The sequence below is a fragment of the Canis lupus genome, chromosome 28, assembly GCF_011100685.1.
Source record: "Canis lupus familiaris isolate Mischka breed German Shepherd chromosome 28, alternate assembly UU_Cfam_GSD_1.0, whole genome shotgun sequence".
NCBI lineage: Eukaryota > Metazoa > Chordata > Mammalia > Carnivora > Canidae > Canis > Canis lupus.
In genome coordinates, this window is record NC_049249.1 from 2,052,756 (window position 1) to 2,073,225 (window position 20,470).

At 42.4% G+C, this 20,470-nt stretch overlaps 2 protein-coding genes across 15 annotated transcripts in view; both read left to right on the top strand.

Moving 5' to 3' along the window:
- Window positions 1-14,480, top strand: part of WASHC2C (WASH complex subunit 2C) — a 56,048-nt gene extending 41,568 nt beyond the window's left edge. For 7 of the 14 annotated variants that reach the window (XM_038578063.1, XM_038578069.1, XM_038578066.1 and 4 more), the window contains 10 exons: window positions 2,113-2,268; window positions 3,629-3,811; window positions 4,390-4,518; window positions 4,647-4,727; window positions 6,036-6,158; window positions 7,332-7,394; window positions 7,750-7,962; window positions 9,616-10,224; window positions 11,041-11,218; window positions 13,756-14,480. In XM_038578063.1, the coding sequence (XP_038433991.1) occupies window positions 2,113-2,268; window positions 3,629-3,811; window positions 4,390-4,518; window positions 4,647-4,727; window positions 6,036-6,158; window positions 7,332-7,394; window positions 7,750-7,962; window positions 9,616-10,224; window positions 11,041-11,218; window positions 13,756-13,895 (1,875 nt within the window). In that variant the 3' untranslated portion in view covers window positions 13,896-14,480. The remainder of the gene's footprint in view (window positions 1-2,112; window positions 2,269-3,628; window positions 3,812-4,389; window positions 4,519-4,646; window positions 4,728-6,035; window positions 6,159-7,331; window positions 7,395-7,749; window positions 7,963-9,615; window positions 10,225-11,040; window positions 11,219-13,755) is intronic. The other 7 variants (XM_038578067.1, XM_038578074.1, XM_038578071.1 and 4 more) reach the window with 4 other exon arrangements.
- Window positions 14,481-17,282: 2,802 nt separating this feature from the next.
- The window catches only part of ZFAND4 (zinc finger AN1-type containing 4), a 61,970-nt gene continuing 58,782 nt past the window's right edge, over window positions 17,283-20,470 (top strand). The window contains 1 exon segment of the mRNA NM_001302671.1: window positions 17,283-17,373. The gene's annotated coding sequence lies outside the window, so the exon portion shown is untranslated.

Here is a 20,470-nt window from a genome sequence, read left to right on the forward strand (position 1 = left end):
TGGTACGGTAATCTCGTTCAAACTGGACTCCTCTTTTCCAGCCTCACTCACCATGGGATCTAGGTGACTCATCCTGTCCCACAGTACTCCAGAGGACGTTGTTGTCTTTCTGATCTGGAAATAGTCTTCATGTTTTCAGACATAGTACAAATGTTAACTTGTCCTGTGAAAGCTTCCCAGACCAGGCACATGTCAGACTTTTTTTTTCCCCACCACATTCCCAGTAAGTGGGTTTGCATGGCTTATACCAGAAGCTTTCAGCATTGGGAGGAGTATGCTGCCTTCCCTACTGCTGCTTCTGAGGTGCTCATAATCTTTTCCCGAATCACTCATATTTAGATCTCTCTAAAAAAGACGTCAAGTGGAAAAAAAAAAAAAATCAAGTGGCTCCATGGTTAAAAGAGTCAGGAGATCTGAGTGGTTTTTACTTTTTAGATCATAAATAAATAATAACTTCTACCCTGGATAACTGAACAATAATTTAATAAATTTTAAAGGTTCCTGAAATGGAAAACAGCTTCTGCCTATAGTAATTATGGATGTTAAATGAGACAAAAGATCAAAGATCTACATCTTAAGTAGCTGAACAAACTGCACACAGAATTTTACCATTTGTGTAAATACCTTTAGACAACAGTATACAAGATATTTTTTGTTTTTGATATCCTAGACTATTTTAAAGTGTGATGTGACTAAGTTATAAACCTACCAGTGAAATTAATTTCATGATAAAGTCAGCTTATTATTAGAAACATTTACAACCAATAGTTTGGGTGGCATTTTCTTTGGTTTAAGGGACCATGTTTAAGTTTCCTTTTTCACCCTAACCAGCTTGCATTGATGTTACATGTAGTTTGCAGTGAGACCAGCACATTCCACAAAAATTTTTTCTTTTAATCACTTCAGTGATTGCCTTATCACTTCTGAAACTGTTTTTTGGATTTCCAGTCTTTTATTTAAGCTTCAAATGATTATGCATTTTAAGGGACCTTGTCCTAACAATAACTAGACATCTTACCCTACTTTTTACTTCATTTGTAATTTTTTCCCTCGTACTTAGTAGGAATCTTGATTTCACACATTTGTCTTCCTAACTTGATTCAGATATTGCTCCAGAGCTTACTTCCTCATAACATCTAGTCTAGTTGGTATGATAAGAGTTACAGTTTTTTCTCAAGATGTTTTGATTAATCATTTGCTCCAAGGATGCTGATAACTCTAGACAAGACACATAACCTCAGTTTTTCTAATCTCTGAAATCCCTGCCTCCCATGTAAGGAGCAGATGAGAGATGGGGCAAAGTGCTTGCAAACTTGCTTTGGCTACCTGTTTGGTATAAAGCACTGTGGTTGGCTGTGGGAATATATGATCCTTTCAAGAGAATGGACAAACAGATAGCTAGTAATGTAAATTAGGGAGCAAGTGAAGAAAGGCTAGGTAGGGGAAAAAAGAATTTTATCAATGTAGCAACTGGTACTTGCTGAAGAGGACAGGGGAACCTTTTTGGGTGACCTTGAGCTGGACCATGCTCGAAAGATGAGGAGGATTTGCTTCTACAGACAGGAACAAACAAGGAAGTGTGAAAGTTTACAGTAGGTTTGAGAAATAATGAGGATGGATAAGATGCAGATGAGTAAAGGGAGAAAATGAAGTGTCAGTTGATTTTAATGCATAGCATTTGCTTAATGCAAACAGTGCAGGTGTGGGGTGAGAGCGGAAGTCATCTGGTGGGTATTTTATTTTAGCAAGGCAGCTCTGGCTGACATCACTGAGCTGAAAAGTGAGAGGAGGGAGGCAGAGGGGAGAGACTAGTAGTTGTCTGGATGACGGAGGTAAGGGTCTAAGTAATGGCAGTATCTGTGAAGTGAACATGTACAGAGACAGGTGCAGGTGTTGTAGTGGCAGAAGTCGTAAAGTGCTGTGTCTGTAAGTCTGAGGTGGTGGCGTTTATTCCTGCTCCCTCTTTGGGCCCCCCCTTCCGTGTCCCCCACTTGCTCGCCTCCCATATTTCACTAACTCAAGAGGACTGTGGTTCCGCCTTGTTCCATACATTGCCATGCTAGTCAGGCACACTTGTGTTTTTAAGAATGTCATCTGCTCTTCTTTTGGTAGAAAAAGGAGACTGGCCCTGAGGTGCCTTCTTTGCTGTTCAGCAATGAAGAAGAGAAGGGGGCACCATTTGGAGTGAAACCTGTGGATAAGAAGGTTGAGGGTGCCGTAGAATCGTCAGAATTGGGGAGCACTCCTGTGGTTGAGGAGTCAGAAAAGGTAGACATTTTTTTGGCCTGTATATTCTGATATGTTTGTTTCTTGTGTCTTGTGAAACACACACACACACACACACACACACACACAAATACACACACCTTTTTCTTCCATAGAAAATAAGTGCTTAATTGAAAAATTTGAAGACACTGAAAAACGTGAAGAAGAAGATCTGATGTCACTATTGAGGGAAGTCTTCAACATTGTTCATGCTGTTCAGTCTCCTTTCTAGGCATATGTGCCCCCAGCGATGTGCATCTCTCCCATTTTACACTTTTAGTCATCTCTTGTCCATGTCTCACCAGGGTGTTCTTCCACATCTTGTTTTTCATTTAGGTTTCTCTCTCTCTCTCTTTCTCTTTTCGTATATTTTTTTAATTGGAGTTCAATTTGCCAACATACAGTATAACCCCCAGTGCTCATCCTGCCAAGTGCCCCCCCCCCCCCCCCCAGTGCCCGTCACCCAGTCACTCTTCCACTACCCCTTGTTCATTTCCCAGAGTTAGGTGTCTCTCATGTTCTGTCACCCTCACTGATATTTTCACTCATTTTCTCTCCTTTCCCCTATGATCCCTTCTCTCTCAATGTCTACTCTTTCTGACTTGCTCTCTTTGTAGCGTTTCTGCTACCCCTGGTTCTCATCTCCTTCCACCTGTCCTTGAATTAAAAGGACTGTTTTAAGAAGATCTTAATTTCCTATTCTTTTACATTTCGTTGATGTTGTTGGCTCTTAATTAGAGATTAAAGGGAAATTTCTCTCTGTTCTTTTTTTTTTTTTTTTTTAAAGATTTTATTTATTTATTCATGATAGTCACACACAGAGAGAGAGGGAGGCAGAGACACAGGCAGAGGGAGAAGCAGGCTCCATGCACCGGGAGCCCGACATGGGACTCGATCCCGGGTCTCCAGGACCGCGCCCTGGGCCAAAGGCAGGCGCCAAACCGCTGCGCCACCCAGGGATCCCTTTCTCTCTGTTCTAAAATGTTTGCTGTCCTCTCCAGGGTGGTCTGTCATCTGCAGGAGCCTGTGGCTGCTGGCTGCTCCTGGGGTCAGTTATGGCCTTCAGTATCTGTATACTTTTTCTTTTTTTCTGACTTTTCTTGATCTCTGTGTGTTCCACTATTTACATTTAATCTCTTTTTCAGGGCCTATGTGAAGACTATCACATATATTTTTCCTGGCTCCTTGGAGCTATAGCAATAGAAATATTTTGTTTTTACTTGAAACATTGTGTGCCATTCTCTACTTTGAGTTTCTATGTCGTCCTTTTCACAGTTACTAAATTAACGAGGAGTTTGGGAAGCCCCACAGTGTAATTTGTATTTCTGGATGTCACTTATTTTTTTGTTGTTTCCATTTTCAGGGAGGACCTTTGATTGTATCTACTCAAGAAGTAGTCAGGCATTCTGATTTATTTTCTTCATCATCTCCTTTGGACAAAGGAACCAAAAGTAGAACCAAAACTGTTCTTAGTTTATTTGATGAGGAAGAGAATAAAACAGAGGATCAAAACAGCATCCAAGCTCCAAAGAAAGAAGTAGGAAAGGTAAGCAAAAAGCAATGAAGTTAGCTTCAGGTTTTTGAAAGGATAAAAGAATCTTACTGTGTCAGTTCTGTCATGTGAGTTAAATGAAGAATTGAGAGCTTTAGTTTCTCTACATCTTCACCAACACTTGTTGACTTTTTCTGTAATAGCCTAGTGGTGGTGGTGTAGGGAAACTGGAACCCTCCTTGCGTGACTGTTGGGAATGTAAATTTGGGTAGCTGCTTCAGAAAACAATTGAATAGTTCCTGAAATTGTTAAACATGAGTCATCACCAAGCCCTAGCAGTTCCACCCCTAGGTTTATATCCAAGAGTAATGAAAACATATATTTATTCACACAAACTAGAATGTAATCTTCTCAACCGCATTATTTATTATACTCAAAAGATGGAAGGATGGAAGGAGCTGAGTCCATTAACTGATGAATGGGTAAACAATGTACTGGAATATTATTTGACAATAAAAAGAATGAGTTACTCATATATGCTACAACATGGATGAACCTTGAAAGCATTCTGAAAGAAAGAAGCCAGTGATTTCCTTGGGTAAATCTTTAGAACTTCCCTCCTTTTTTTCCAGAGTCCTGATCCTGGTGCTCGCCCAAAGAGCACAGGCGTCTTTCAGGATGAAGAGCTCCTTTTCAGTCACAAGCTCCAGAAGGACAATGACCCAGATGTTGACCTTTTTTCCGGCACCAAGAAAACCAGGGTCAGTTTCAAAACGTTTTTCACATCATGACTTTGTTATCGTATTAGATGTTATGTCAGCAGCTCACCTAGTTCTCTTTTTAATTGGCTTTTGTTTTGGATATTGAATTTAAGTTTTGTCTATTCCAGTTATTAGAGCCAAGTGTTGGGAGCCTGTTTGGGGATGATGAAGATGATGATCTTTTCAGCCCTGCCAAGTCACAGCCTTTGGTACCAGCCTTTTGTTTTCAATATTGGGGTATGGGGGAAGGCATCTGGGAAGGAAATTAACATCTAGTTAAAAGAGTAAGGAAAATACAGGACTGCTTGGTTGGCTTAGTCAGTTAAGCATCTGCCTTTAGCTCTGGTTATGATCCCCTGCTTGGGCTCCCTGCTCAGAGGGGAATCTGTTTCTCTCTCTCCCTCTGCCCTTTCCCCGTACCCCTCTCCCTGCTTCCTGCCCTACACACATTCTCTCTCTCTCTCTCAAATAAATAAATAAAATCTTAAAAAAAAAAAGAGTAAGGAAAATACACAGAGAATTGTGGTGCTTACTAGTAAAGGAATGGCAAATGGTGTGCTGATGAAGTGTGTATTGTGTCCCCATCTTGTATTCCCTAACTAACATGAGAGCATTAACCAGCCTAGGCTCTTACTGTGTTACAGGTTTTTTAAAAAAATTATTTCTTCACACAGAGAGAAAGGCAGAGACACAGGCAGAGGGAGAGGCAGGGTCTGTGCAGGGAGCCCAATCATGACATGAGCAGAAGGCAGACGCTCAACCACTGAGCCAGCCAGGTGTCCTGTTTAAGACTTTTTTTTTTTTTTTTTTTTTTTTTGAGAGAGAGCGAGTGCACAGAGGGGAGGGGCAGAGGTAAAAGGAGAGGGAGAATCTTAAGCAGGCTCCATGCTTAACAAGGAGCCTAACATAGAGTGAGCCAACATTAAGAGTCAGACATAGCCTGACAGCCTCCAGAAGCCCCCAGATTTGTTTGATTTTTAAGTTGTTTATTGAAAGACCCATGCATGCAACATGGTGACTAGGTATTTGTGCCTTTCAGGTGCACAGCCTTAAATCTGAGTATTAGCCTGTTTGTGTTATTTTTCCCCCACTCCAGTAGATTTGTTAGGTACTCTCTGTTTTCTGTTTAGCATAGTGAAGACTCCTGAGAAGGTCAGTCTTTAGAATGCCATTTTTGAAAATGCTGCCTTCATATTAGTTCAACGCTCATTTGAGAAATGACTCAAAACTCAAGCCAGATTATTTTTTTTTTTTTAAATTTTTATTTATTTATGATAGTCACAGAGAGAGAGAGAGAGAGGCAGAGACACAGGCAGAGGGAGAAGCAGGCTCCATGCACCGGGAGCCTGACGTGGGATTCGATCCCGGGTCTCCAGGATCGTGCCCTGGGCCAAAGGCAGGCGCTAAACCACTGCGCCACCCAGGGATCCCAAGCCAGATTATTTTTATGAGTTACGACTTTTCTTTAAAATTTCTAAGCTACATAACAGGTGTTTGGTATTCTTTTTCTTTTGAAGATATCAGAAAAGAAGAGGTTAGTGAAAAAAGACCACTCTGTATCCTCTTTCAAGAACCAGAAACATCCTGAATCCACTCAGGGTATCAAAGAAAAAAGCACATTGAAACCGGAAACACCTCAGGTTAGAACTGCTTAAGGACTTTCAGCTCTTGTTTGCATCCCAGACAGAGGGACTCCATCACACAGACCCAAGAGTATTCAGAGTTCTCTTGATTAGGGAGGAAACAGCAACTAGGACAACCTCTCTTTACTGTGTGGTATGTGTGTGTGTTTTTAGTTTTTAAAAAATTTAAAATTTCACAATTAAAAATAGTTTTTAAAGTAAAGCTCTATGCCCATTGTGGGGATTGAACTCACAACCTGCAGATCAAGAATCATGTGCTCTTTTGACTGAGCCAGCTAGGTGCCCTTCTCGTGTTTTTTTTTTTTTTTTTTTTTAAACACATCTCCCTGCTGCCTCATTTCTTCTCACTCTACAGTCCAGTTCCATGAAGCTATACTTATGATTACTGTTTTTGGACGACCTTCAAATTCAATTCCAAGATAGAGTTAATATAGGGTGAAGAATCTTTTTCCCATTAGAGCCCCCTCCCCCATTTCTCCCTTTGGGCTACATTGGAGTAGAATTACATTAGAATTAAATATAGATTCTGTCCCATTCCCTGATTCCCCCATTTTCTTGGCTACCTCTCCTGAGGTTACTGCTGATAGGTCTTTGTCCTCAGCAGTCTTTTCCCTGGAGCTCGTTCTGGAAACAGGCTAGAACTGGAGAGTGAGATATAGTTCTGGCTTACAGCTGTCTCTGGATGTCTCCCTGAGGTTCAGTGACCTGAGCTATGAAAACAAACCATTAGGGATAGCACATCTCCAATGACTTGCCCCATGTTTCAGCTTCCCTTGCTTCTAGAACCTCAGTGCATTAGGTTGTGGGTGAATTTCTGTGTGCTTTGTGATAATTTGCTGTGTGGGATAACCAGCATGGTAATTTTTCCAACTGGTTAGGTTTTGGTGCTCTGATAGAGTGTGATTCTTATGAATCTAACTCATGATCTTTGTGTGCCTTTATTCCATATATGATCTGACAGCATTCCACCTACACGTTGGATGAGGAGGCATAAGTGAAGTAATGTTAGTGCAAGGTTTCAAGGCCCCAGAAGAGATTTGAATGCCTTTCCCATTATAGAATTACAGAAAGTGACAGCTTTGCTCCATCAATTTAATGGGCATAAGTGTAATCCAAGAGACACTTTTCTATTTCCCCAATGGATTTTTAACTGAATGTAATTTCACACAGGACTCACCAGGTCCCGCTCCATTTAAAACCAAAGAGCCATCCCCTCGGATCTGGAAAATACAAGTAATTATAACATGTCTGGAATCTTCATTGCCTGCCTTGTGGCATCTATAAACTTTTTTGGATATTTACTTTTGTCAGCTGCTGCCAGGCATTTTCTTACCTCTTCCCCACCCTCTAGTTGTTGCTTCTTGTGTGCTGCATCTGTAACATCTTTTCTTTGGTCCCAATGGTGGGCACAGGTATATCATCCTCTGTTTTAATTCTAAGACTAGATCAGGAGACCTCCCTGCATTTTTCTTTCTCTTGTCGTATTATACATTATATATACCATGTCTCTTGTCATGTGTCAAGTAGTGATAATAGATTGCTGTGTTTAAGAAAACATGCAGAGTTAAGTTTCATTTTTCTTTTTTAGGCAAATTTAGCGATTAATCCAGCAGCCTTGCTGCCTGCAGTGGCTCCCCAGATCTCTGGAATAAAGCCTGTTTTGCCAGAATTGGCTTTTCCTTCTTCTGAACCTGAGAGGATCCACAGTCTGGAAAGTATGCCCACTCTTCCCAGTAGTGGGGAGGCCGGTGTGAGTTTTGATCTTCCAGCTCAGGCAGACACGTTACACAGTGCAAACAAGGTGATGAAACCACCTTTGCTTACTTCTCTCTCTTTTTTTTTTTTTTTTTGTCCAGAATAACTTGTGCATTTCTTCCTCTTCCATCAGTTACACATCATAGGCTGCCTGCCATTCCCCATTTGAAGGAGGGCAGCTCCTCCTTCCTTCAGCCTCTCCACCCCTCTTTACACCTTCCTAATTCTGCCTTCCACTGCCTCTGTTTGTTACATTTGTATTCTGCTCAGTAGCCACAGTGAAGTCCCAGTTCCTCTAGGCTCTCCTACATTGCCATCCAAAGGTCTTCTAACACAGAGCAGATCGCTTCCCTCCTCTGCTGGCCTCCTTACTGCCCATCGGAGGACATTAAAGCTCCTTGGTTTGGTGTTTTAAAGCCTTTTATAAACCATGCTAACCAAAGCTTCCAGCTTGCCCACCAACCACACTATCAGCCTAAACTCGTCATATCATGCACCATTCCTTGAATATACACACTCCGACCCTCTGCCCCCAACAGCTTGTGCTGATTCCTCTGTCAGTAATGTTCCTCATCACTGACCGTTTACTCAGACTTTACTGCTTCTGTGATATTTCCTGTCCTGCCCCCTTGTCCTGCTCCCTCCGCTGAGACCCAATGGCAGTTACTTCCTGGCTGGTATGAATCTGTCACACCATTCCACAGGACTGCTGGATGGACTGAACTCTGAGGTTTTGCTTTCATTTTAGTTGGTTCTCTTTTCTGTGCAGTCTCCCTTCTCTAGAAAATCTTAGCTGATCTCTGAGTAAGCAACCTACCTAGGATAACCCTGGCAAATACATTCATTTTAACTACTTCCAAACCTATCTTCCTAATGAAAAATAAAATATCCTTCTTTTTGTTCTGTTTTTTTTTTTTGTTGTTGTTAGCCTTTGGTGAGGTGGGGAGGGTAAATACCTTGGCTACTTATTAAAATTATTTGTGAAATTTCTTTGAAATAAGCACACACAGCCAAGTACTTTGGCCAAGGTAGCTTGTACCTTCTTAAAACTCTTGATTGTGTGTTTTGGAAAATATCACAAATACTGCTTTATTACTAATAAGTAACTCATATTTTGTGATTATATTAAAAGTCTGCTTTCTAAGCCATATTTTTTATGTGAAATATTTAGCATTTGAATTTAGAGTTTGTTGGCTTGAAGAAAAGAGCCCTTTAGATTACTTCTCTTTCTTTATTGTCTTTCATCTTCCTGGTCTTGGAGCCTGATTTTAGGCTAGTCTCTGGCAAAGATTAGCACTAGAATTCCCTGATTTTTTGTTTTGAAAGGTACCCATACATAAACTGAGGACAGAGTAAAGGCTAAGGAGGTTGTGGAACACAAGAGTACCAACATGCCTACTTTGCAGGGTTCCAGCAGCAGATGAAGCCTTTTGTATGAAATTGAACAGATATTGCCCTCCAAAGAATCAAAAATGGGGAATATTAAAAGATTAAGAGTAATGCAGTCTTGGAGCAGCTACCATATGTCTTTGGAAATCTTTAGGAAATAATCTCTTCTCTGTCTTATATAGTATCTTGATTGAGATAGACCAGACAGCCTTAAAATATTTTGAGTCACTGATTATTTGCTATGTTAGCTTTGAACACTTTTTTTTTCTTTCTAATCATTAGATCAATACGTGTTTTTTTGCTATTACAGAGCCGCGTCAAAGTGAGAGGGAAGCGCAGACCGCAGACACGTGCGGCTCGGAGATTGGCTGCCCAGGAGTCCAGTGAGGCTGAAGATGTGAGTGTGTCCAGAAGATCCATTGCATACTTGACAGATGGCGACGTTTCACCAGGTGATCTTCAGCCACAGCCCAGGGCAGCTGGCAGACAAGACATCTCTGAGGCAATTGCCACTCCAACTTGGGCAGGTGGTCCTTTGTCTGTAGTGGACAGAAGCCCCTTTGCAAAATCTCTGGGTCAGCCTCTTGAGGATGACCTTTTTGATTCTGGAGATATCTTCTCCAAGGATACTGGATCTCAGTCTACGGGGAGAAGAAAAGCCAAGGCAAAGGCAGCAGAGAGCCTGGCCAACACACCAGGGGGAAGTAAAGAAAAAAGCCTCATGTTTCCTGCCTTAGATGAGGCAGGCAGTGATGATGACCTGTTCCAGTCTATTAAACCAAAACCAGCAAAGAAAACGAATCCTTTTCCCCTCCTGGAAGAGGAAGATGATCTCTTTACAAATCAGAAAGGCAAGAAGAATGAGTCAAAATCCAACAGTCAACAGGATGTCCTCTCAAAAGCACAAGATATTTTTGAGGTAATAGGACATAGTGGTACTTTTTTGGGCCTGGTTCTTTGTTAAGACAAATACCGAATTGGTATATTTGAGCCATACACTATAGTAAGTTTGTTTCATTGCTGCTTGTTATCTACTTGTGTAGTACTTATAATTAGGTTCTTTTATTAGTTATTTTGAAATTTACTCAGAAGTAGTTTTTTGTTTTGTTTCATGGTGGGGTGTTTCTTGGCTGGCCATAATTACTGATAAAAATCTTGATTTTTATAATTTTTATCAGCATGTGGTTGTAGTCTGTTTCCTTGGCATGTCACTCTGTGACATACACAAAGCCCCACCAGTACAGCTTAAGTGTTCAGCCTCTGGTTCTTGGGGAAAGAGTCCCTGGCTGGAAGCTGACAACTTAGTGCAGGCAGGAAGGCCTTCATTGCCATTCTTTGAGCATATGTTTCTTGAGCATCTGGTACTGGAGGCCCAAAGTGAACTAGGACCAGTATGTTAGGGGAATTGGATACAGATGGGGCAACAGATAAATCACTTGTTTTCAGATAATGTTTAAGTACCGTAAAGAAAACGCCTCAGGGCAGTGGGACAGAGTGATGGAGGGGGTGGGAGACACTGCATCTAGGACTGGTAGAGAAAACCTCTCTGCAGAGCTGGTACTTGAGCTGGGACCAGAAGAAAGACAAGGACTGGGCCAGGAAGAGATCCAGAGCAGGGCATTGCAGGCGGAGAGCAGGTCACGTGGCTGTCCCAGGGTATGGTGGCAGTTTGCATTTCTACAACTTGGTTTAAAATTGTTTTACTTTTTTTTTTTTTTTTTTTTTGCTCAACAAGGATGATATATTTGCTACAGAAGCAATTAAACCTTCACAGAAAATAAGAGACAAGGAAAGAACATTTGAATCCAACCTATTTGATGATAAAATTGATATCTTTGCTGACCTAACTGTAAAACCAAAAGGAAAGTCCAAAAAGAAAGTGGAAGCTAAGTCTATATTTGATGATGATATGGGTAAGTTTGACTTTCTATGTATGGCACAGAGAGTGATTACCATTCAGTGACTATGATTTCTCTGGCCAGCTTTGTTTTGGCCCTTTCCTGAAAAATGCTTCCTGGTGGGTTGCCTTTGGCTTTCTATGTAATTCTGAGTTAGGCTGAGGATGGATGAGTAAATGGACTGGTTATTTTGGTGAGACAAGTTTTTTTGCTCTGATGGTCATCAAGGAATTTGAAAGAGCCCAGAATTTGACCTTTAAATATAATTTAGTGACGTGGATGGAACTGGAGGGTATTATGCTGAGTGAAATAAGTCAATCAGAGAAAGACAAACATTATATGGTCTCATTCATGTGGGGAATATAAATAATAGTGAAAGGGAATAAAGGGGAAAGGAGAAAAAATGAGTGGGAAATATCAGAAAGGGAGACAGAACATGAAAGACTCCTAACTCTGGGAAACGAACTAGGGGTGGTGGAAGGGGAGGTGGGCGGGGGGTGGGGGTAACTGGGTGACGGGCACTGATGGGGGGCACTTGATGGGGTGAGCACTGGGTGTTATTCTATAGGTTGGCAAATTGAACACCAATAAAAAATAAATTTATAAAAATAAAAAAATGAATATAATCTAACTTGTATTTTAGAATTTGACCTTTAAGTATAATTTAACTTGTATTTTTGTATTGACACCCCCTACCAATCATCTGTGATAACTCCGAACATTCTCCTCTTCTGAAGGGAAGATCAGAAACTGGCCTACAGGCTCCAGTAGGCTGAGGTGGCTGCCTCAGGTGGGGTGCAGTCATTTGAGTCCATTCTGACTGAAGAATGAGTGTCAGTAGTTCAGAGAACGCAGAGGGAGTGCAGGAGGAGAGCAGGATTATATATGAAAGCAGATTATAACTCAGACTTACTGTCTCATCAGAGATCCTGTGTATTTATAAACATGGTCATTTTTCCCCTGGGTATAACATCTGCTTTATTAATGGGCCAGCCGAATGCCTGATCTTAAATGTTAAATGTTATGTCTTGTGGATGTCAGTGGATGGGACTTGAGCTGAGGCCAAAAACACTTTCTCCTCCCTCCCTTCCCCCTCTACTCCCCCCTCCCAGGCCTAGGCTTTGGGGTTAACTGGGAGAAAGCAGCTGCTGCAGTGCCACATGGGGGCTATTCCAGGAGTAAGCTATGTGCTTTATCTCCACCTGCTTCCCACCACAGGGGATGCAGAAGAGACCTCATTTTGTTTTGTTTTTAATTCAACAAAAATAACGCATAGCTGTTGTAATAGGTTATTACTATTTGGGAAGTATAAACTGTGAAAAACAATCCCTAGAAGTAAACGTTATTGAGAGTTTGATGTGTATTCTTTCAGCCATGGTGGTGTTCGTAGAGCTTCATATACATAGAAATATATACTTATTTTTTCCAAAAAAGGAATATATTTTCCCTGTTCTGCTGTTCCTTTTAGTCACTTAATGTCTTCTTATGTCAGTACATAGAGATCTAGGTACTTCCTTGTTTTTGGTGGTTGAATAGTATTCCTTTGTATTCAGCCAGTGGCATATTGAAGGTTATTTAGATTGTGACCAAGTTTTCTTTATTAAAATTAACACCATGGTCTTTAACATTTGTGTATACATATCTTTATGTACACATGCTAAAATGTAGGATAGAATCCTAGCAGTAACATTACAGGTGAGTAGGATGAGTCATGAAACATTAGAGTCCGTTGAGTCAAACATGAATATGGTCATAAAGACTTTTATCTTTAGCATTGACATGCCTCAGATAGGTACATTTATTCTGAAAGGGGGTGACTCCTATGTTGGATTTCCCCTTACTTTTTGTATTTCCCTTTCCTTTTAAAATCCAGTGGAACTGGAGGGTATTATGCTGAGTGAAATAAGTCAATCGGAGAAGGACAAACATTATATGGTCTCATTCATTTGGGGAATATAATAGTGAAAGGGAATAAAGGGGAAAGGAGAAAAAATGAGTGGGAAATATCAGAAAGGGAGACAGAACATGAGAGACTCGTAACTCTGGGAAACAAACTAGGGAGGGTGGAAGGGGAGGTGGGCAGGGGGTGGGGGTGACTGGTGACGGGCACTGAGGGGGGCACTTGATGGGATGAGCACTGGGTGTTATTCTATATGTTGGCAAATTGAACACCAATAAAAAATAAATTTATAAAAAAAAATCATAAAATCCAGTGGGAAGAGAACATAGAAGTAGGTATAATGTCACAGATAGTAAAGTCAGGGGCAGAATTAGTGTTGTTATCCTTCCCTTTTTTCTCTTGTCCTTGTGTACACACGTACCTGTGTAGCTAAGAAAACTGGTCAGAGAGAACCTATGACTTGTATGTGATCATAAAACTTAATTAGTAGCAAAGCCAGAACCACAATCTTAAGAGGCTTGGCTCTTAGTGTTTTTCTTGTCCCATACTGTTACCAGACTTGACTGTTTGGTGATTTAATGTAGATGTCTCTCAAAAGCACCTATTTTCTTGCCTAATCAGTGAATCTTTTTCTTTTTTTTTCTTTTTAAAGATGATATTTTCTCCTCTGGTATCCAGGCTAAGACAACCAAAGCAAAAAGTCGATCTGCACAGGCAATGCCTGAACCAAGATCTGAACAGAAGGTGTCTGACATATTTGATGATCCCCTGAACGCCTTTGGGGGCCAGTAGAGCATACAGGGTATCAACATCTCACCCTTCAGTTACATCCTTGAGTTAATGATGCTGTCTTACGTACTCATTGTCTTAATTGGGTTAGAAAAAGCAAATACTGAAACAACCTCACCTCTTTCTCACCCAACATGCTTAATTTTTTTCTGCCTTGGTTTTAATCATGCTTAGTACTGCAAAACAAAAATAAATATTTCACAATGTTTTTTTTTTTAAACTATATTTTTATTTAATTAGCCCTGATGGAGCCACAGTATGATTTAGGGCATGTTGGAGGAGAAACCTCTGTGTGCCTTTAATGGATGGGCAAGGAATTCCAGAGGAAGCAATGCTAGACAGATGACCAGGAGTATTCCTTTCATGGATATCATCCCTAGCTTAGAGCCTAGGGAGGTGATAAAGGAAGAGGATGAGAGATTATATACTTCTCATGACTCTTTACAGTAGGTAAGGAGGTTTCCTTGGATTCCACTGAATTCTAAATGCTTCTATAGGTCAATTAATGTAAGGTTTGGCAAACTGTGGCCCTCTGGTCTGTTTTTGTAAATAAAGTTTTATTGGAACACAACCATACCCATTCATTTACATATTGTCTATGGCTGATTTCACCCTACCTACAATGCCAGATTTCAGTAGCTGTGACAGAAACTGGATGGTCTACAAAGCCTAAGATACTTCCTTCTGTCTGAAAACAGTTTTTTGATCCTTGTTCTAAGGCATCTGTTTCCATTCATATGGAGCTTTGCATTTTGTGAATGAGGCAGAATGAATCCAGATAAATGGAAGGAAAAGTGCTGAGGTTGGAAATGTCCTTCTGTAGAGCAGCACTGTTGCATAGAACTCTGCACTGATGGGAATATTCTATAACTATGTTGTCCAATGTGGTAGCCACTAGCCACATGGATAGCTGACCCCTCCTCCAGTCCATGTGTTCTTGTGCTGTGCCCTGTTGGTGCTAACTATTCAAACTGTAACTATGGCACAGTCTTATAGGCAGGTTCAGTTTGTTTCCTCAATCCTGAAACCACTAACTTCTTCCTTGGGCACTTTTAAGATTGAACTTGGAATTGCTGATACCAAATCAGAGATTTTGTACAGTTCTCACAGATCAGCTGTGTGTGCTCCTCTGCTCTGAGAGTGACTTGATGGCAAAAGAGGGTGCTTATACCTTCTGTTCCTTAGGTTGTATGTGTTTATAATTACCTGCTCCTGTGCCTGACTCAGTAAGCATTTGTTAAACATGTTGTTTTCCTTTGGGAATGATTACAACTGATCCATCATTAGGATTGATCCAAGGAATTTCATGAGAAATTAGATTTAGAAAATATGCAAATTGCTGTTTTGAGAGGCTTGAAAAGGGGAAGGAATTTATACTTCTTGGTCCTATGGTAGGCACTTTCCATGTTCTTTTTTTCAGTCTCCATAAGTCTACTAGATAGTAATGTCCTTATTTTATAGATGAGGCTAAAATCTGGAAGCAGAGTATAATAGTTGGAAAAAAAGCCAAAGTTTGGCTTTTTGTAGTGAGACCTAGACTTAAATCTGGTTCTAGAATGGCTTGAGTGTAGGCAAATTGTTTTACCTCTCTTAGCTTCTGTCTCCTTCCTTGTCAACTTTGTCAAGTGTTCAGTACCAACTGTGTAGGATTGTGATGAGAGAGAATATACAAAGACCCTTGTTGACTACATAGCACTTGAAAAATGGTGGTAGATGATAAGAAAGACTGATTTTGGCCAATAAAAGAGAGCTTCTGTGTTGGAACCCAAGGCTACAAGCTCATCTACCTGATTCCACAAAGCCTGTGATCTTAGTTCTTCCTGACTGAAGTGAGGAGGCAGGTTGAAAATAAATTTTTGATTCAGTACGATTCAGTCCATCCCAGTCACTATTTTAGAATTGGTTTACAAAGATAATAATATCTCTGTCCCTAAGGGGCTCCAGTCTATTCAGTATTGAAGTTTAAGAAGGAACCAGGGTTGAGAGCCTGAAGATGGAGATCTTTAAACTCATCATAAACCCCAGTGTATGCAGAATGTTGGATTGTGGAAAATGGTAGCTGGGGTCTCAGGGGAGACCTACGAGAAAGGATAGAGATTAGATGTTGGGGTTCATCTTAGATTTATTTCTCGGATTCAAGAGGAGGATGCTGCTGCTGCATTTGGAGTGGGATTACTGTTCATTATCATTTTGGTAATCCACCTAGTGTAGTAGGCCAGTTCAGTTGGAAAATCTTATAAGGGTTGGATGTAGAACATGCGTGGGGAATGGAGGGAAAAAGGAGTGGGGGGGCCCATTTCAGGTTGGAGGGTTCATGTTGTCATCGTGTACACTTGAGTTCACTTTGAGAATTAGAGTAGAAAAAAAGTGTGGCTGTGTTTACCCAAGCCTAAGATTTAACAACTCAGGGTGCTCCCGCTAACACCTGGCATACACCTATCGGTAAATTGGATAAGGAATAAACGGAGGAGACCAACAGAGACAATTGACTTTTGCCCTTGTTTTCAACCAAGTACGGCAATAGCCCCATACTTCGGATGAGACCGTTGAGGCCGGAACGTTAGGGAACAGCGAAGCACGGGAATGGGGATCTGTTAGAGACAGACAGGACGGCCCTGAAGGCGCTAGGAGTGCAGGAGGTCCGGATGGACCCGCTGGAGGGCGGCTGCACGGTACCCTCCTCGCTCCGGCACGCAGGGGGCGGGGGCTCTAAGGTGCAGTCCACACCCTCGGGCCAGAGGCCGATGCGGCCGCTCCGACCGGGGCGCGCGGCAAGTCTCCCGCCTGCCCAACAGGGCGCCAGGCAGGGGCCTAGTCAGTCAGAAAGGGCCGACATCCGGGCCCTGCTAACTGCCACCCGCCCCGAACGCACGGGCAGCTCCGGCGGCCAAGCGACCGCGGCGTCGGCCAGGCCCCGCCCGCCCCCTCGCTGATTGGACGGCGACGTGAGCGCCGGCGAGCGATTGGTACGCGGCGTCACAAAGGGGCGGGGCCGCGGCGGCCGGAGCCTTGCTCGTCGGTGCCGGCCTCGGCGTTGCCCGCGGGGCCGTCCCCCTCGGTAGGCCTGCGGGCCGGCCAGCGAGTGGACGAGACTGCAGGGAGGGCGCGGCGCGGGCGCCCGGGGCTGCGGGCCGCTGAGCCGGGCCGCGCGGCCGCCGCGGTCCTCGGCGGGCGGGAGAGGAGCGCCGGGCCCCGCCCCTCCGCCGCGGCGGTCCGGAGACGGCGCGGCGCGACGCCTTTGTCGAGGACGCAGCGCGCTCGGCCGTCCCTCGGCCGTCGCTCGGCCGTCCCTCCGCCGGCGCCCGGCCCCGCCCCGCCCCGCCCCGCCCCGCCCCGCCCCGCCGCGGGTGCCCCGCCGCGGCCGGAGGGCGTTGAGCTGCCCGTCGCCGGTTCTGACGCGGAGGCTGAGCGCTGCCGCCGTCCCGGTCGGCCCGGGCGTGTGGGCGCCGGAGCTTATCCCGGAGGAGCACGGGCTGCGCAGGTGACTCTGGGCTTCGCGTGTGCACGGGAGGCCCGCGTAGACGTTGGCTTCGAGGGGTTCCCAGCGCTGCTGGAAAGTCGGGGCCAGGCGCGAGGGGTGGGCAGTGTTCTGTAGCTCACGTTGGAAACAGGAATGTGTTCACATAGTCAGTAAAAGCGGGTCATTAGGAGCTAGTGTGGAGTGTTGTTAATGGTCGCGCAGCATTCTGGATCTTTTCATATTGGGGGAAAACGTTAAAGAAAAAGAAAGCTACCCTTATATGGCTGATATTCTTTGCAACAGGCTAAAGCTGATTCCTAGTGAAGTGACTTACTGAGTGGTATTACTGCCTTTCCTATCCTTGACTTCTCTTCCATCTTTGATTGTGTATTTAGAACTTTATCAGAAGAAAGTAATGTTTCTGGGTATTGATTTAGGAACGTGTTTTGATGCCACTATTCGTAATCTTAAGTATGTTTTTTAAAATTATTGGTAAAAATTCTGGAAGCGTTTTTTTTTTTTTTCTCTCTACCTGCCTCTTCCTTTGCACTTGGTCTTGTATAATTTAGCTGTTGATGTTGCAACATTTCCCATCCCGTCTTTGAGTCTTCATTGCATCAGCATCAGAGGGTTCCATAATATGCTTACTGGAGAGCGGAGGTCCTTGGCCTGCTGGAACTTTGATTTGCTCCTCTGCCATCATCTAGTCTACCAGTCTGGTTTAACCAGATTTCACAGCCTCATTTCATCCTCTCTTACTGTGTATTTTACTGAGGAGCAGTGTAACGATTTTTTTTTAGAGGCTTACATTTCAGTTTTGAATTTGGTTACAAACCTCAACTTTATGACTTTGGGAGATTACACCATTTATTAGGTGCTAAGCCTTTGTTGGGTGTTCCAGTGCAATTTAGTTCTGAACTGGGTTGCTATTTTTCTTTTAGCCCATAGTGGTTTTATCCTTTCTTGATACGGATGAAGGACTTCCAAATCTGCTACCTTCTCCCACCCCCGCTGGTTTATTGATATTTCAGGTATTGTTGTAGAGAGTACTGTGGTGAAGGAAATGCTCCTTATATCTTCTGTTAGTGGTCATTTATGCCTTTACTTTCAGCATTCCTGGCCTCTGTTGCTAGAGCTGCTACTATATTGGTAGGAGTGCTGTTGACTTTGGGGAAACAGACATAATTCTTTAGTATATTCTTACTTGATGTGGCATGATAAGTATTTTATAAGAATCCACATGTTAGCCAGAATCATGTTCTAAAAGCAGTTACTTCAGTGATGGGGATAACAGGGGTTAGGGAGGGCAGCCCAGGTGGCTCAGTGGTTTAACACCACCTTTGACCCAGGGCATGATCCTGGAGACCCAGGATCGAGTCCAACGTCGGGCTTCCCTCATAGAGCCTGCTTCTCCCTCTGCCTGTGTCTCTGCCTCTCTTTCTCTCTCTCCTCTTTCTTTCTCTGTGTGTCTCATGAATAAATAAATAAAATCTTAAAAAACAAGAGGGTTAGGGATTAGCTGCATTAAAAAGTCATTTTTCCTACAGGCATTTCAATATATTAAACCTATAAAATACAAAACCTGAGCAAGACATTACTGTATTGTTATTATATTTGTTACTTATTGTTTTTGATAAATATAAAATAGCATTTTTTAAAAAAGATTTTATTCATGAGAGAGAGAGAGATGTTGTCAGTGTTCCAGAAATGTTCCAGTAGGTGAATGGATAGATTGTGGAACATATGGATAATTTAGATAATTGAATATTATTCAGCCAATCTGAAAAGGCTACATACTGTATGATTGCAACTATATGATATTCTGGAAAAGGCAAAACTATGGGGATGGTAAAAATATCAGTGTTTGCCAGGGATTTGGGAGGGAAGGTGGGATGAATAGGTGAACTGCAAAGGACAACTATTCTGTGTGATAGTGTAATAGTGGGTACATGTCATTATATGTTTATGAAAGGTAGTATACATGAAGATTAAACTAAATTATGGATGTTGGGTGATAATGAGGTATCATTGCAGTTTCTACAGTTGTAATAAATAACACCTCTCTGGTGTAGGATGTTGACAGTGGGGGAGGTCATACATGTGTGGGAGCAGGGAGTATATGAGAACTATGTAAATTTTTTCCCAGTGTATTTCCCAGTGTATAAATCCTCAAAAAATACTAACAAACCAAATCTAGCAACATATGTAAGGATTATACACCATATACAAATAAGATTTATTTTAGGAATGCAAGGTTGGTTCAACCTATCAGAATCACTTTTTTTTTTTTTTTTTTTTAGATTTATTTATTGAGAGAGAAAGCACATGGGGGCAGAGAGGGACAGAGGGAGAAGAGAGAGAATCTCAGACTCCCTACTGAGCCCAGAGCCCAACATAAGGCTTGGTCTCACGACCCTGAGATTGTGACCTGAGCTGAAATAGTTGGTTGCTTAACTGACTGAGCCACCCAGGTACCCCCCATCAGTGTTCTTTTAAACACCATATTATTTTTAAAAAAAATATTTATTCATGAGAGACACACAGAGAGAGGCAGAGACACAGGCAGAGGGAGAAGCAGGCTCCCTGCAGGGAGCTGGATATGGGATTCAGTCCCAGGACCCCAGGATTACGCCCTGAGCCAAAGGCAGACGCTCAACACTGAGCCATCCAGGTGTCCCTAAACACCATATTGATAGAATAAGAGACAAAAACCATATGATTATCCCACTAGACACTGTACAGAAAAGCATCTGACAAAATACAACACCTTATGGTTTAAAAAAAAAAAAAAGATACTTAAAGTAGAAGGGAATCCCCTCAGTGTGATTCAGATTATGTAGGAAAACCCCACAGTCCAAATCAGTACCATGTAGTGAAAGATTGAATGCTTACCCCTTAGAGTCAGGAGTAAGACAATAATGTCTGCTCTTACCACCAATACTCAACCTTGTATTTAGGTAAGAAAAGGAAATAAAGAGCATCTTATTAGAATGTTGAAGATTGGAAATAAAGAAGTAAAAATCTCTGTTTGCCAATGACATGAACTTTGATGGAGAAAATCCTAAGGAATCCACTGAAAAACTACTAGAACTAAGAATTCTGCAGTGTTACAAGTGTA